At 36.7% G+C, this 14899-nt stretch overlaps 3 protein-coding genes across 3 annotated transcripts; 2 read left to right on the forward strand and 1 right to left on the reverse strand.

Annotated features, from left to right (window-relative positions):
- The first annotated feature begins 2261 nt into the window (after positions 1-2261).
- On the forward strand, positions 2262-3571 carry LOC134633065 (interferon a3-like). Its single transcript, XM_063481926.1, has 5 exons — positions 2262-2444; positions 2514-2597; positions 2989-3138; positions 3281-3379; positions 3473-3571. Exons 1-5 carry the CDS (start codon positions 2262-2264, stop codon positions 3569-3571), a joined length of 615 nt encoding a protein of 204 aa, XP_063337996.1.
- Positions 3572-7435: 3864 nt separating this feature from the next.
- LOC134633068 (interferon a3-like) lies at positions 7436-8434 on the reverse strand. The gene is made up of 5 exons (XM_063481928.1): positions 8303-8434; positions 8117-8200; positions 7827-7976; positions 7645-7728; positions 7436-7534 (listed from the first exon to the last, which is right to left on the reverse strand). Exons 1-5 carry the CDS (start codon positions 8432-8434, stop codon positions 7436-7438), a joined length of 549 nt encoding a protein of 182 aa, XP_063337998.1.
- A 4093-nt stretch (positions 8435-12527) lies between these two features.
- LOC134633449 (interferon a3-like) lies at positions 12528-14445 on the forward strand. Its single transcript, XM_063482291.1, has 4 exons — positions 12528-12662; positions 12764-12847; positions 13277-13426; positions 14350-14445. Exons 1-4 carry the CDS (start codon positions 12528-12530, stop codon positions 14443-14445), a joined length of 465 nt encoding a protein of 154 aa, XP_063338361.1.
- The last annotated feature ends 454 nt before the right edge of the window (positions 14446-14899 follow it).

Raw genomic sequence — 14899 nt, forward strand, 5'->3', positions numbered from 1 at the left:
TCCTCCTCATCCTCTTCAAGGACACAGTGGACCATCTATCTCACCCTATCTTAAGCATCCTCTTCTGACACATCAACCCTCTGCATGTCCTTCTTCGCTACATCCAAGAACGTCCTCCGTGGTCTTCCCCTTTTCCACGGAGCTCCATCTTCAACATCCTCTGCCCAGTATATGCAGTATCTCTTGTCTGCACATGTCCAAACCATCTCAGCCCTATATCTCTAACTTTATCTCTAATGTGCTTGACCTGAGCTTTGTCTCTGACATGCTCATTTCCAGTCTGATTATTTGCACAGAAAACCTTAACATCTCCAGCTCAATCTTCTGTCTTTTTGTCGATGTCACCACCTCCAAACCATAAATCATAGCAGGTCTCTTTCCTGTCTTGTAAACCTTCCCTCATGGCTCGTACCTCTAGGTCCTTTTCCACCTGCTCCCTACTCTCACTACAGATCGCAATGTCATCTGCGAGCATCACAGCCAATGGAAACTCTTGCCTGAACTTATTCCTCAGTCTACATGACAAAAACAAAAAAACAAAAAAACAACAACCATAATTTATTGACATTATTTGCGTCACTTGCATGCCTACCCTGCCACTGACATTAAAATTATTCTTCATGAATTGTAAATGTGACCTTCTATGTTATTTAATCTGACTTAGAAGTGACAAATTATAGCTATCAGCTTTATGACTTTTACATTAAAACAAAAAACAAAAGACAAAAATGGCTATTTTGCCCTTATGGATGATAAAATGGTTTATCACCCAGAAGATAAACCATTCTATCATGGTATTTGAACAGGGTTAAACCCAAATAGCTTAATAACATGAAAATAACAAATATAAAAGAAAGAAAACAGCTCAATTAAATAGAAAAAAGTAAATAGAATAACATTGTTTTATCTGTTATACATGCTTTTAGCTTATTTTTATAAGGATTTAATGTGGCAGGAGTTACATAGAGCGTGTTTGCATTTCACCATCTGAACATGAGCTCCAACTCAAGTTGATTTCCAATCCTCTGGCGAGATTTCATTTTTACTGTCGACATATTTTTTTGTTGTGTCTTATGGTTTCCGGGTTATTTTTTATTTAAGACAACACATTAAAAACGAGCAAAATCAACATGCAGACAGTAGGTTAACTACTAACCTTAACTAAAGGTAAACAGAAGCGGTAATAAAAAACAAAAAAACAAAAACAAAAAAAATACCAAAGTGGAAGCTGTAGTTTACGAGTAACACTTAAAGACGACATAGTGGTTCTATTGTTGTTGACGCAAGAGAACTTTCTGTTCTCCGTTCTCAGCTCCTGCTCTGCTAAAGACTTTTCATAACACACTCTGCAACTTATAAACTACTCCACCGCATAGCCTCACCACCGAAACAATATATTGCCAGTATATTTGGCTTTTTATTGGTTTCAGAAACTCAAAAAACATAAACTTCAATCACTCTGTACTCCTTTCTTATCCTCTGTAATCAGCCGTACTTGAAAATGAAAGCAAACGTGCATAAGGAAGTTTCGTACTTTCATTTTCCTTTGTGTCTACAGACACAGCACTGATGTGTGTGTGTCCAAACCGTCAATGCATTTGTGTTCACCAATTTAAAGATTTTAACTGGCTGTTTGATCTTTTTTTTTTTAACATTATTTTATTTTATTTTTAATTACCTACCTTAATGTCTTGCAAACTGCCAAGAAGGTAAAGACTCCCTGAAAAACATTGCTGTAAATCTCCTATCCTCAATTTTCCAAGATTAAAATCAAGAAGTAAAAACAGATAAATAAACTTTTACTTGGCGGTAATTAAATTACCTTTAAATTAACTGAACTAATTAAACTAATTAAACGACTATTGTTCTACGTTTACAAAAATCGCCTAAAGGTTTCATGTTAATCTCAAGCATTAAGAGATGGACATAGTTAGAGGAGGAGATTTTTGTTTTTATGCTTTAATGTGGTAACTTGACGTCATCTCATGGTGCTGCTGCCTCAGTCTTTTTTTTATATCATAACCAATTTTTATACACAATTATCCCAAAGAACAGATATTAAAACTGAAAACGATGACATAAATCTGCTATGTTTTTACTTTTGAGACGTGTGCCTGTGAGGATTTTCCAGCTGATTAGAAAATGAAATAGGTGTGTCCTTGGGCTCTGCTATAAATGAAGCGCTGGAGGTTTGCTCCATCAGAACACCAGGACACATGAGAGTTTGCTTCACACTAAGGAAATTTCTACATTTTTCAAAAATGATCAGCAGGATTTTCTTCGCTAGCCTGTTTCTCGGGATGTACAGTACGGGCTCCTCGCTAAGTTGCAAATGGATTGTAAAAAATCCAGGCGACATAATGAGTCAATTCAGTCTGCACAACAAAAATGCTTTAGATTTCCTTGATATGATGGTGAGTGCACTTCTTTGCATAATGTTTAATGTGGTATTGATTTAAATAGTTTGATTAGTTCCATGCATGTGATGTGTGTGCGTTTTGTGTGTGATGCAGATTACTAACACCACTAAGGATGCTGAAATTGAGCACAACGTGGCTTTCCCTAATCGACTGTATCACCAGACGTCCAAAGTAACAGTAAGTCATCCCTAACTTTTTACATAAAGTTGTTTCTTTTTTTAATGGAAGAACTGAAAGTGTCATAATGGCAAATCTACAAAAGTTTGTCTTTACCAAGGGTTGTAGGGATTCTCTCCCACAGAGCCAAGAGAGTTGTTTCTTATCACGACTCTGTCATAACTCCTGTGCATAATTCAAGGACGAAATACAAAGAACTCATTTTCAACCATTTATTCCTGTGCAAACTAAGATACATCTGGGAAAATTTCATTGCTGTGTGGATTCTTGTTCTTTGACTTTCTAAGCCATCCATCTTCAAGTGTCACAGAAGTATTCCTATAGTAATCTCTTCTTCTTCTTCTTCTTCTTCTTCTTCTTCTTCTTCTTCTTCTTCTTCTTCTTCTTCCAGGCTGAGGATAAACTGGCTTTCACAGTTCAGATTCTGGAGGAGCTGTTTGCCCTGTTTGAGGAGGATCACAGCTCTGCATCATGGGAGGAGAACACAGTGGATAACTTTCTCAATATTGTGAACAAACAGGCTGAAGAGCTTCACTCCTGTGTAAGTTCACTTTCATTCGTTTTTGTAATTTTACAATGAATTCAGTCTCTATTATGTAAAATACCTGACAACTGTGAATAAGTTAAAGTGGTGAATGATTTATTTAAATATATTTTTGTTTTATTTCTCTTGATTTATTTAGATTGGAAGCCACAGTTACACGACACAGAAGGGGCAACAGCTGTCTTTTAGGACAGAAATGTATTTCAAGAGACTCTTAAATGAAATCCTAAAGAAAAATGTAAGCCTGCATTATTTTACTGAGCCTGTATTTAGATATGACAGATATTTCACCTCTGGTATTTTAATAATGATAATATTGTTTTGTTTGTAGGGTTACAGTGCTAAAGCCTGGGAGGAGATCAGGAACATAACACAAGATCATCTGAGACAAAGTGAATTCCTGGTTATATCTCTGGGAACTGCCCACTAAAACTTGTCTCTCGGATACATTTTTTAAAAAATGTATTTGTTAATTTATTGTTAAATTATATCTTAGTTGGTTTAATTTATTTATTGTATTTATGATATTTACACTATTATTTATTTTTAGTATTTGTGTATTATTTATTTATTTATTTATTTGTTTTGTAAATTTTCATTAAAATAAACTATTTCATGTTATTTTATATGTTAAAGTCAATAAATATTTTCTTTTCTCACAAATTGAAATATGTTGACTTTTCTATTCCTGAAATATCAAGAATAAGGGTTATGCACTTATTTTTAATGAGTACAATCAAACATTAGAAACATTGTCCAGATTTATATAGAAAGACTGGTTTGATTCTTCACAAAAGCTCTTATAACATAGAAAGTTGAAGTACTGATACCTCATGTGGAGTGAGCATGAGCACCAAGACTACTTTAAAGACTTTCTTTGGTTTGGTTTCTTTTGGTTTATAAAGTACGACCAGTAAATTGAGAGCTTTGCTTTTACACTCGGCTCTCTCTTCACCCTGATGGACAGGTACAGCAGCCGCAGCACTGATCTGTCTGTCAATCTCCTGCTCCCTTCTCCCATCACTCGTGAACAGGACCCCAAGATACTTAAACTCCTCCACTCGGGGCAGACACTCATCTCTAATCCCGAGTGGACAGTCCACCCTTTTCTGGCTGAGCACCATGGCCTTAGATTTGGAGGTGCTGATTCTCATTCACTTCTTTACATTTGGCTGTGCACCATTCCAGTGAGAGCTGGAGGTCATCAGCCAATGAAGGCAATACAAACACATCATATACAAAATGCAGAGCTGAGATTCGGAGAATACCTAAGTAAAAGCCTTCTGCCACTTGGCTACACCTAGAAATTCTCTAAATAAAAATTATGAACAGAATCGGTGACAAGGGCAGCCCTGCTGGAATCCATCACCCACCGGAAACCAGTCCGACTTATTGCCGGCTATGCGGACCAAGCTCCTGAAATGGTTGTATGAGAATTGAATGGCCCATCGCAATGGGCCAAACAGCCCATACTCCTGAAGCACCTTCCACAAGACACTCTGAGGGACATGGTCGAGTGCCTTCTCCAGGTCCACAAAGCCCATGTAGACTGGTTGGACAAACTCCCATGCACCATCAAGTATCCTCAAGAGGATAAAGAGCTGGTCCAGTGTTCCACGATCAGGACGAAAACTGCATTGTCCAAGGTTCGACTAACTGCCACCTCAGAGGTACCACCCCTGATCTCCAGGCAACATTGTAGATGCATATCAAGCAAAAAAGCCCTAAAACATCCAGAGCCTTCAGGAACTCAGGGTGAACCTCATCCACCCCAGGGGCCCTGCCACCAAGGAGTTGTTTAACTGGCTCAGTAACCTCACCCTCAGAGATAGACGAGTGGCTCCCTTCATCCCCCGACTCTGCCAGTGGGATTAAGGAGGTCCTCGAAGTATTCCTTCCACTGCCCAAAAATGTTGTCAGTTGAAGTTAGCAGTGCTCCACCTGCACTATTCACAGTGCAGTTAGAGCATCGCTTTTCTCACCCGAGTTGCCGGATGGTTTGGCAGAATCTCTTCGAGGTAGTCCCAAAGGCTTTTTCCGTGGCCTGCCCGAACTCCTGCCACTGGGTTGTAAACTCTGCCGGAGGTGTGAGTTGAAGATCTTGCGGACCGGGGCCTCTCCTAAGCATTCCCAGCACACCCTCACTACACATTTAGGTGTGCCAGGTCTGTCCCTTTGTACACTGTGTGCTTTTTTATTCCAGTTCTTGAAAAAATATTTTTTGTTTTGTTTCTTAAGCCACTTAACTCTGACCTTTAAGACATTCAGCATTAAAAAGTAAAAAACTCAAGGAATGAACCAAGATTCAGAGAACCCATTTTAAATGGTATATTTTGGCACTTTGTTACTAGCACCTGTCACAACAAAGAAAGAAAGAAAAAATGATTTGTTTGCAGGTTCTTTTGTCATATCTACAAAAAATGCCAATGATAACAGTATTTTTCCATCAACAAGATGATTTCCAATGTTGATCATAAAAAACAGACCAACTGTTAAACTTTTTTTTTAATTTACAAACTGTGCTTTATGAAAAACTGACATAAATGATACAATTACTCCTCCAGTACTGACATATTTGAGATTGTGCTTAAAACGCCCTCTGTCTCAATACATATGAAGAATAATGCATGGTGCAATGAACACAAAGTAAAAGTTAGACTGATGCAGTACATGAGCATGGTGCCTACACAAATACACAGTCATGTGTAAAAGAACTGAAAAATGGTAACATACTTCTTCAATTCTATATTAGGACATTAAAAATAAATAAATACATTCATGAATATAATATAATATAATATAATATAATATAATATAATATAATATAATATAATATAATATAATATAATATAATATAATATAATATAATATAATATAATATATGGGGCGACCATACAGCCTGGAAGTAATAAATGCATGAACTAGTTTTTCAGCGTCACTCTGAGACAGGATATTTCTAATTGTAGAGATCTTGCGGAAATGGAAGAAAGCAGTCTTACGTATTTGTTTAATATGTGCACTGAAGGACATGTCCTGGTCAAAAATGACTCCAAGGTTCCTCACAGTGTTACTGGAGGCCAAGGTAATGCCATCCAGAGTAAGAATCTGGTTAGATACCATATTTCTAAGATTTTTAGGGCCGAGTACAATAACCTCACTTTTATCTGAATTAAGAAGCAGAAAGTTAGCGGCCATCCAGGTCTTTATGTCTTCAAGACATTCCTGCAGTTTAACTAATTGGTGTGTGTTACCTGGCTTCATAGATAGATAGAGCTGCGTATCATCTGCAAAGCAATGAGAATGTATACTATGTCTTCTAATGATACTGCCTAAGAGAAGCATGTATAATGTAAACAGAATTGGTCCTAGCACTGAACCCTGTGGAACTCCATAGTTGACCTTAGTGTGTGAAGAGGACTCTTCATTTACATGCACAGTTGGAGATTGGCCTATAATTAGCTAAGACTGCTGGGTCTAGAGATGGCTTTTTAAGTAAAGGCTTAACTACAGCCAGCTTGAAGGCCTGTGGTACATAGCTAATTATTAGAGATAGGTTGATCAGATTTAAGATTGAAGAATTAATTAATGGCAGGACTTCTTTGAGCAGTTTTGTAGGAATGGGGTCTAAAAGACACGTTGATGGTTTGGAGGAAGTAATTATTGAAGTTAACTCAGAAAGATCTATTGGAGGAAAAGAGTCTAAATGAATATCAATGGTATTTAAAGTAGCTGTAGATTATATTACATCTATTATTGGTTATTTTTTCTCTAATGATTAAAATTTTATTTGCGAAGAAGTTCATGAAGTCATTACCTGTTAATGTTAAAGGGATGGTTGGCTCAACAGTGCTGTGACTTTTTGTCAGCCTAACTACAGTGCTGAAGAGAAACCTAGGATTCAATCAGTGACGAATAATAAGATGGCTTTACGGAGGGCTTTCTTATAAAGCAACAAACTATTTCTCCAGGCTAAATGATCATCTTCTAATTGCAATCAAAATCTGGTTAAAGGAACTCACAAGTTACCCATTTTGATAATAAAAATTTAATACAAACAATAAATTCACTTTGTAAGAACATAAAATCTTTTATTTAGTAAAAAATATATTTTACAAAATGTTAATTTTGCTCATTATCAAGATAAAATTTTTTCCAAAATATTGATCAGCATAGAAAAACAATCAAAACAAAAATAAATATACAAACAACCAAGTACATAAATAAATAAATTAAATAAATAGACAAGCAATTAAATTAACACAGCCATCATCACAGACATGACAACAGACAGGTTTTAGTGGGCAGTGTGCAAAGATGAAGCCAGCTGTTCTGCTCTCATTAGATGGGCTTTGGTTTCTTGCCTGATCACCTCCCAGGCTTCAGCACTGTGACCCTACAGAAATATCGATATTAGTATTCTTATTGTTATTGAAACAAGTTATTCCATCTATTTATCTTAAGGAAGATCTAAACCCCAAATTAATGGGAATGATGTGATCTTACCATTTCCTTTAGGATATGATGTGAGAGTCTCTTAAAGTACATGTGCAGCTTTGTGGTTTTCTTCTTGTGACCGTGGCTCCCAATCTAATTTAATTACAAGCAAAATGACAATTAAGAATATGTCATGTCATGTAAAGTATCATATTCGAATGTAATAAAAACCTAACTGAAAGTGAACTTACACAGGAGTGAAGCTCTTCAGCCTGTTTGTTGACAATATTGAGAAAGTTCCTCACTGTGCTGTCCTCCCATGATGCAGAGCTGTGATCCTCCTCAAACAGGGCAGCCACCTCCTCCAGAATCTGAACTGTGAAAGCCAGTTTATCCTCAGCCTCGAAGAAGAAGATCAAACACAGACCAGTTAGAAATGCTTTAACAATAGAAAGAGTGGATTAAAAAGACTAAATTAATCTGTCCTAAGGGAAAATTGTGTTTTTTTTCTATAAACAGTCAAAAGCTTAGGTTCACTTACTGATGATTTGGACACCTGGCGGTACAGGTGATTAGGGAAGGCCACGGTGACCTCCACTTCACTGGTGTTGGTGGCGTTTTTAGCCTGAAACACATTGAATGTTTTAGTCATCAGATGCTCAAGTGAAATAATTCTAAAACTATTGAAATAACGAATCAACTAATATTAAAACATTAAAACACTCACCATGGTATCAAGTAGATTCAGAGTTTCTTCGTTGTGCTGTCTGAATTTATGATCCATCCATCTGCAGCTTAGCGAGGAGCCTTCAGTGGACAGAGCGAGAAACAGGCAAGCAAAGAGAATCCTGTTCATCATTTTTTAAAGGTCTAAACTTCCTTTGTATGAAGCAAATGTCTCCCGGTGTTCTGATGGAGCAGACCTGCAGCGCCGCATTTATAGCAGAGCAACACATTTCATTTTCTATATACCTGGGAAACCCGCAGGTGAGCGGCGGATTTCACCTCAGCGTACAACAGGCTGTAATGTCGGACACGTGGGATTTAAATTTCTTAAAGAAGATAAGATATCATAATTTATAAGTGTTAAAAATTACTTGACATCATTATGAGGATTCCTGGAGATACACATCCATTTGAACACCTAAGAAACATGACGACAAACACAACTCACGACTGATGATTTTATTTGTAACCACAACGTGTATAGGTTTACCTTTTGATACTAAACAGTTAACGTGTTACTGGGATATTAATGCTGCTTTGACATTTACATCTATTATTGTCAAGAAACGGTGTGTGGCAAGCAGAGCACGACTCGTGGGACAGAAGTTTAATCCGTCTTTATTCGCTGTAACAGGTGACGCAACAAAACAGGAGCAAAACTGATCAGATCAGAGGTCAGATATTGGTTAACAATAACGTCACTGCAACTACTACAGGTGCTGGATTTCTTTTCTTTTATTGTTTTGGTTAGGGGGTCTGTTTTTATTATTGTTATTTCAGACTCATTCAGAATCGGAGCTGAGTTGTTACCGCTGATGAAAACTCCTGGTTTGCCCACCACTATTGGTTACATGAGGCTAACACAAATACATCACAACTGATTTACAAGTACAGCAGAAGTGCAAGCTGTTTAATAATGAAGAAACTGCTAAAAAAGCTAAATGCAGGCCACATGAAATGATGCAATGATGCAATGCACCAAGGCAAATACTCCTGCTCATTCGTACCTGCGCTCATTCTTCATCCACGTTGCAGCCGCTTTCATTTTCCTTGGTCTGACGACACAGCACCGATATGTTTTTGTACACACCGTTCATGCATTTGAAATTCCACATATTTGACCCGTAATTGTACATTTTTGCCTCCAATTTTTTTTTTATAAAAGACTAACGAAGTAAAAGTGATGTCGACAGATAAACGTTTACCTAATTGCTGTTAAATTCTTTAAAAGAAATTAAAAAAAGGAGCAATGTTATAAACTCCCTTTAAAATAGCCCCAACGTTTCATACTAATGTCAAACATCACAGTTTATTGGACATATAACGAACTTCTGTCACGCCAACTCTCTATATGTCCTTCTTCTCTACATCCATATGGTACATGTGATACCAAAGGATATTTTACGACATGGTTTGTGTCACTTGCCTGGCCCGTTACTTAAAATTAAATATTGTTCATGAATTGTGAACCTGAGCCGTATCTCCCCATTTCGTATTTTGTCTAACTAAATTAGACAAAATTAGACAAAATTATAGCTATTAGCTTTTTAACTTTTACAAAAGAAAGAAACAAACAAAGCGAACTTTGATGTGCATTTGATCATTTTAAGGTCGTTTCTCCTTTAGATTATCAAATACTTTAGACTGAATAGGGTTTGGGAAAACCAAAATAACTCAATAACATTAAATTTATTTTAAAAAAAGAAAAGAAAAGAAAAGAGCTCAAATAAACAGAAAAAGGTAAAACGGAATAAAAGAGCTCAATAGGTAGAAAACAAAGTAAAACACAATCAAATGGGGAGAAGTAAAATAAAATTGCTCAAGACAGAGTTCTTGCATGGGGTATGTGAGATTGGTCGTAACTGTTCTAGGTGCTTTTAGCTAATTTTTTTATAATGATTTAATGTGGCAGGAGTTACTGCCACATTAAATATCAAACAGGGCTCATGTTTGCATTTCACAATCTAAACATTTCCAACCCTCTGGCGAGATTTCAGTTTCACTGGCGACCAATATCTATCTATCTATCTATCTATCTATCTATCTATCTATCTATATAAATATATACACACACACACACACACACACACACACACATATATATATATGTGTGTGTGTGTGTGTGTGTGTATGTATATATATATATATATATAGAGAGAGAGAGAGAGAGAGAGAGAGAGAGAGATGTATAGGTGTGTGTGTGTGTATCTTTTGATTTCTGGGTTATTTCTTTTATTTAAGAGAACACATTAAAAATGAGCACAATCAACATGCAAACAGTAGCTATACCTTAACTAACACTAAACAGAAGAGGTAAAAAAAACAAAAACAAAAAACAAAGTGGAAGCTGTAGTTTACAAGTAACACCTATAGGCGGCGTAGCGTTTCTATTTGTAACAAGTGTCACCTGGCAGTTTGCTGCCTTCTGCCGTGTGATTGAGGAACTTTGAAAAGTTTTTTTTTTTAATGAACTTTATTTAGAACAATAACAATGACAATCTCAAAGAGACAAGCGACATATTGAATCATTCAGAACAGAATCACAATTCCTTTTTCTTTTCTCCCAATCAGAGGAATACACATCATTGCCACAGTGCAGTTGGTACACCACAATGAAATCGACAATAACTGAAAGTAAACATACATACATACATACACATACACATACATACATACGTATGCATATACATATGCATACATACACATTTATACACACACATCTACATAATAATAATAATATAAAAGATGAATAACTAATACAAAAAAAGAATGAAAAAAAGGAACAGAAATAAAGGAAACAAGGGGGATCATAAAATCTCTAAAAGTGAGGTTCCATAAACAAGACACATAACTTGAATAAGGGCCTAAGAAAAATCAAACTCTTTTAAAAATCTATGGAATTTGCTTGCTTGGGGCGGAACTTTGAAAAATTAGTAGGTGTGTGAGGTGAGGTCAGCGCTCTTCTGTGGGAAGTTCCAGAGACAATTAACTCACTCTGGTGCGAGTGGGTATGTTGTTCGTGTGACGACAAGTTTTAATAGAGTTCAAGCTCTAGATCGACTGCGTACGGGAAAATCGATCAATATTCTGTTGTTGTGATGCCTCTGCAGTTCTTTTTTAGTTGTTCTTTTGGTTGATTTGTAATTTTGCTTTGGTTAGTCCGTCCAGCCGTAAAGACTGTTATGAATGAAGGGCGGACTAACCTCTCTTTCTCTCTTTTTTGTTTTTTCGTTTATTTGTTTGTGACACTACCCTTTTATAAATCCGGACTGCAGGTCATGCATATCGCTGATTCCCAGCTGTGCTGAGACCCGAATTGTTTGCAGTGCGTGCCCAGTGGTAAATTGATTGCAGTGTCTCTAAACTGGGTGTGACGGTTTGCAGTGTATTTGCTCACACCTTTGGTTTGATAGGTCTCATGTGACATTTTATTTAACACCTTAGTGCTCTTTTACATATTGTTGTAGACGCCACAGGACTGTCTGTTCTCCGTTCACAGCTCCTGCCCTGCTAAAGACTTTTCATAACACACTCTGCAACTTAAAAACCTATACACTACTCCACCGCATAATGCCATCATTGAAAAAATATATGACCAGTATATTTGACTTTTATTTGTTTCACAACCTGAAAAAAAATAAACTTTAATCACCTATACTCCTTTCTTCTCTTCTGTAATCAGCCCTACTTCAAAATGAAAGCAAACTTGCGTAAGGAGCGTCAGTGACGTTTGGCACACATCCGCTTTCGTTGTATTTCATCATGAGTGATGACAACTGTTCGACGTAATAAATAATGTAAGAAAAAATTTAGATAAATATACTTTTACATGACGTAATTAAATTACATTTTTATTAAACGACCATTAATCTACGTTTGCTTAAAATCACCTGAAAGTTAATCTCGAACATTTCCCTATTTTTATGGAATACTGTCTTAACCCTCGAGAACCAATGGGGTCAGATCCGACCCCATTGGTTTTCTAGGGAAACCATGGGGTCAAATTTGACCCCATGGGTTCTCCAGGGTTAATACGACACAATTATCCCCTTAAAACACAAATACAAACTGAAATTGACGACATAATTTGTTTCTACTTTCTAGTTAATTAGAAAATGAAATTCTTGCACTCTGCTATAAATGAAGCGCTGTAGGTTTGCTCCATCAGAACACCAGGAGACCTGAGAATTTGCTTCACACTAAGGAAACTTCTAAATTTTTCAACAATGATCAGCAGGATTTTCATCGCTTGCCTGTTTCTCGGCATGTACAGTACGGGCTCTTTGCTAAGTTGCAAATGGATTGTAAAACATCATTTCAGTTTATACAACACAAAAGCTTTAGGTCTACTTGATATGATGGTGAGTGCACTTCTTTGCATAATGTTTAGTATGGTATTGATTTAAATAGTTTGATTAGTTCCATGCATGTGATGTGTGTGTGTGTTTTGTGTGTGATGCAGACTACTAACACAGCTAAGGATGCTGAAATTGAGCACAACGTGACGTTCCCTAATCAACTGTATCACCAGAAGTTCAACGCAACAGTAAGTCATCCCCAACTTTTTACATAAAGTTGTTTCTTTTTTTGTAACGAATGAATTGAAAGTGTTGTGTTGGCAAATCTACAAAAGTTTGTCTTTACCTATATATAGACTGTTCAGCTATTAAAGGTTCGTAGGGATTCTCTCCCACAGAGCCAAGGGAGTTGTCTCTTATCATGACTCTGTCATAACTCCTGTGCATAAAAATGTATAATTCAAGGACAAAACACATCAATCTTATTTTCAAACATTTGTTCCTGTGCAAACAAAGATTTCCGGTCTCTGGAAAATTTTTCATAGCTGTGTGGATTCTTGTTCTTTGACTATTCAGCCATCCATCTCGAAGTTTTGAACAAGTATTCCCATAGTGATCTCTTCTTCTTCTTCGTCTTCGTCTTCTTCTTCTTCTTCTTCTTCTTCTTCTTCTTCCAGGATGAGGATAAACTGGCTTTCATAGTTCAGATTCTGAAGGAGCTGTTTGACCTTTTTGAGAAGGATCGCAGCTCTGCACCATGGGAGGAGAACACAGTGGAGAACTTTCTCAATATAGTCAACAAAATGGCTGAAGAGCTTCAGTGCTGTGTAAGCTCACTTTCATTACAATGAACACTGATATGACATTTTTTAATTTTACAATGAATTCAGTCTCTATTATATATATATTATATATCAGTCTCTGACAAATGTGAATAAGTTAAAGCGGTGAATGATGTATTCAAATATATTTTGTTCTTTCCTTGTGGTTTATTTAGGTTGCAAGCCACAGCAATACGACACAGCTGACGCATTTCAAGAGGCTCTCAAATGAAACCCTAAAGGAAAATGTAAGTCTGCATTATTTTTACTGAACCTATATTTCGATATGACATATATTACACCTCTGGTATTTTAATAATGATAATATTGTTGTGTCTGTAGGGTTACAGTGCTGAAGCCTGGGAGGAGATCAGGAACATAACACAAGATCATCTGAGACAATGCGCAATCCTGGTTACATCTCTGGGAACTGCCCACTAAAACTTGTCTGTCGGATACATTTTTAAAAGATTTATTTGTATTTCTTAATTTGTTTAATTTATTTATTGTATTCCTAATATTTATACTATTATTTGTATTTATTTATTTATTTATTTATTTGATTTCTGTAAATTTTTCATAAACTAGACATATTTCATCTTATTTTATATGCTATAGTCAATAAATATTTTCTTATCTCACAAACTGAAATATGTTGACTTTTCCTGAAATATCAAGAATAGGGGTTAAGCATTCATTTTTAATGAGTACAATCAAACATTAGAAACATTGTCCAGATTTATACAGAAAGACTGGTTTGATTCTTCACAAAAGCTCTTATAACATAGAAAGCAGAAGTACTGATACCTCATATGGAGTGAGTATGAGCACCAAGACTACTTTAAAGACTTTCTATGGTTTTTAAAGTGGTGAGTAGTTCTCCAGCTTTCTTGAATATATCTTACATTTTTTCTTTCTACACTGTCTAGCCATCCATCTTCTTCCGCTTATCCGGCGCCGAGTCGCTGGGCAGCAGTCTAAGCAGAGAAGGCCAGACCTCCCTCTACCCGGCCAACTCTCCCTGAACATCAAGGCACTCCCAGGTCAGCTGAGAGCTATGATCCCTCCAGCGTGTCCTGGATCTCACCTGGTGCCTCATTCAATTCAGTTCAATTCAATTTTATTTATATAGCGCCAAATCACAACAACAGTCGCCTCATGGCGCTTTATATTGTACAGTAGATCCTACAATAATAGATACAGAGAAAAACCCAACAATCATATGACCCCCTATGAGCAAGCACTTTGGCAACAGTGGGAAGGAAAAACTCCCTTTTAACAGGAAGAAACCTCTGGTAGAACCAGGCTCAGGGAGGGGTGAGAGAAGGAAACCAGGATAAAGACATGCTGTGGAAGAGAGACAGAGATTAATAGTAGGTACGATTCAATGCAGAGAGGTCTATTAACACAATGAGTGAGAGAGGTGATCCTGTTTTCCTTCTCTCACCCCAACCGGTCACAGCAGATGGCCGCCCCTCC

The sequence above is a fragment of the Pelmatolapia mariae genome, linkage group LG8 (genome assembly GCF_036321145.2).
Source record: "Pelmatolapia mariae isolate MD_Pm_ZW linkage group LG8, Pm_UMD_F_2, whole genome shotgun sequence".
Lineage (NCBI taxonomy): Eukaryota > Metazoa > Chordata > Actinopteri > Cichliformes > Cichlidae > Pelmatolapia > Pelmatolapia mariae.

Bases quoted from the DNA above. Each gene is read 5' to 3' on its own strand.
- LOC134633068 (XM_063481928.1), bottom strand. From the start codon at position 8,434: ATGATGAACAGGATTCTCTTTGCTTGCCTGTTTCTCGCTCTGTCCACT. The intron at 8,201-8,302 runs GTGAGTGTTTTA...AATGTGTTTCAG, and splicing joins TGAATCTACTTGATACCATG to GCTAAAAACGCCACCAACAC. The intron at 7,977-8,116 runs GTAAGTGAACCT...TTCTTCTTCGAG, and splicing joins GCCAGGTGTCCAAATCATCA to GCTGAGGATAAACTGGCTTT.
- LOC134633449 (XM_063482291.1), top strand. From the start codon at position 12,528: ATGATCAGCAGGATTTTCATCGCTTGCCTGTTTCTCGGCATGTACAGT. The intron at 12,848-13,276 runs GTAAGTCATCCC...TTCTTCTTCCAG, and splicing joins ACCAGAAGTTCAACGCAACA to GATGAGGATAAACTGGCTTT. The intron at 13,427-14,349 runs GTAAGCTCACTT...TACACTGTCTAG, and splicing joins CTGAAGAGCTTCAGTGCTGT to CCATCCATCTTCTTCCGCTT.
- LOC134633065 (XM_063481926.1), top strand. From the start codon at position 2,262: ATGATCAGCAGGATTTTCTTCGCTAGCCTGTTTCTCGGGATGTACAGT. The intron at 3,139-3,280 runs GTAAGTTCACTT...TGATTTATTTAG, and splicing joins CTGAAGAGCTTCACTCCTGT to ATTGGAAGCCACAGTTACAC. The intron at 3,380-3,472 runs GTAAGCCTGCAT...TTTTGTTTGTAG, and splicing joins ATGAAATCCTAAAGAAAAAT to GGTTACAGTGCTAAAGCCTG.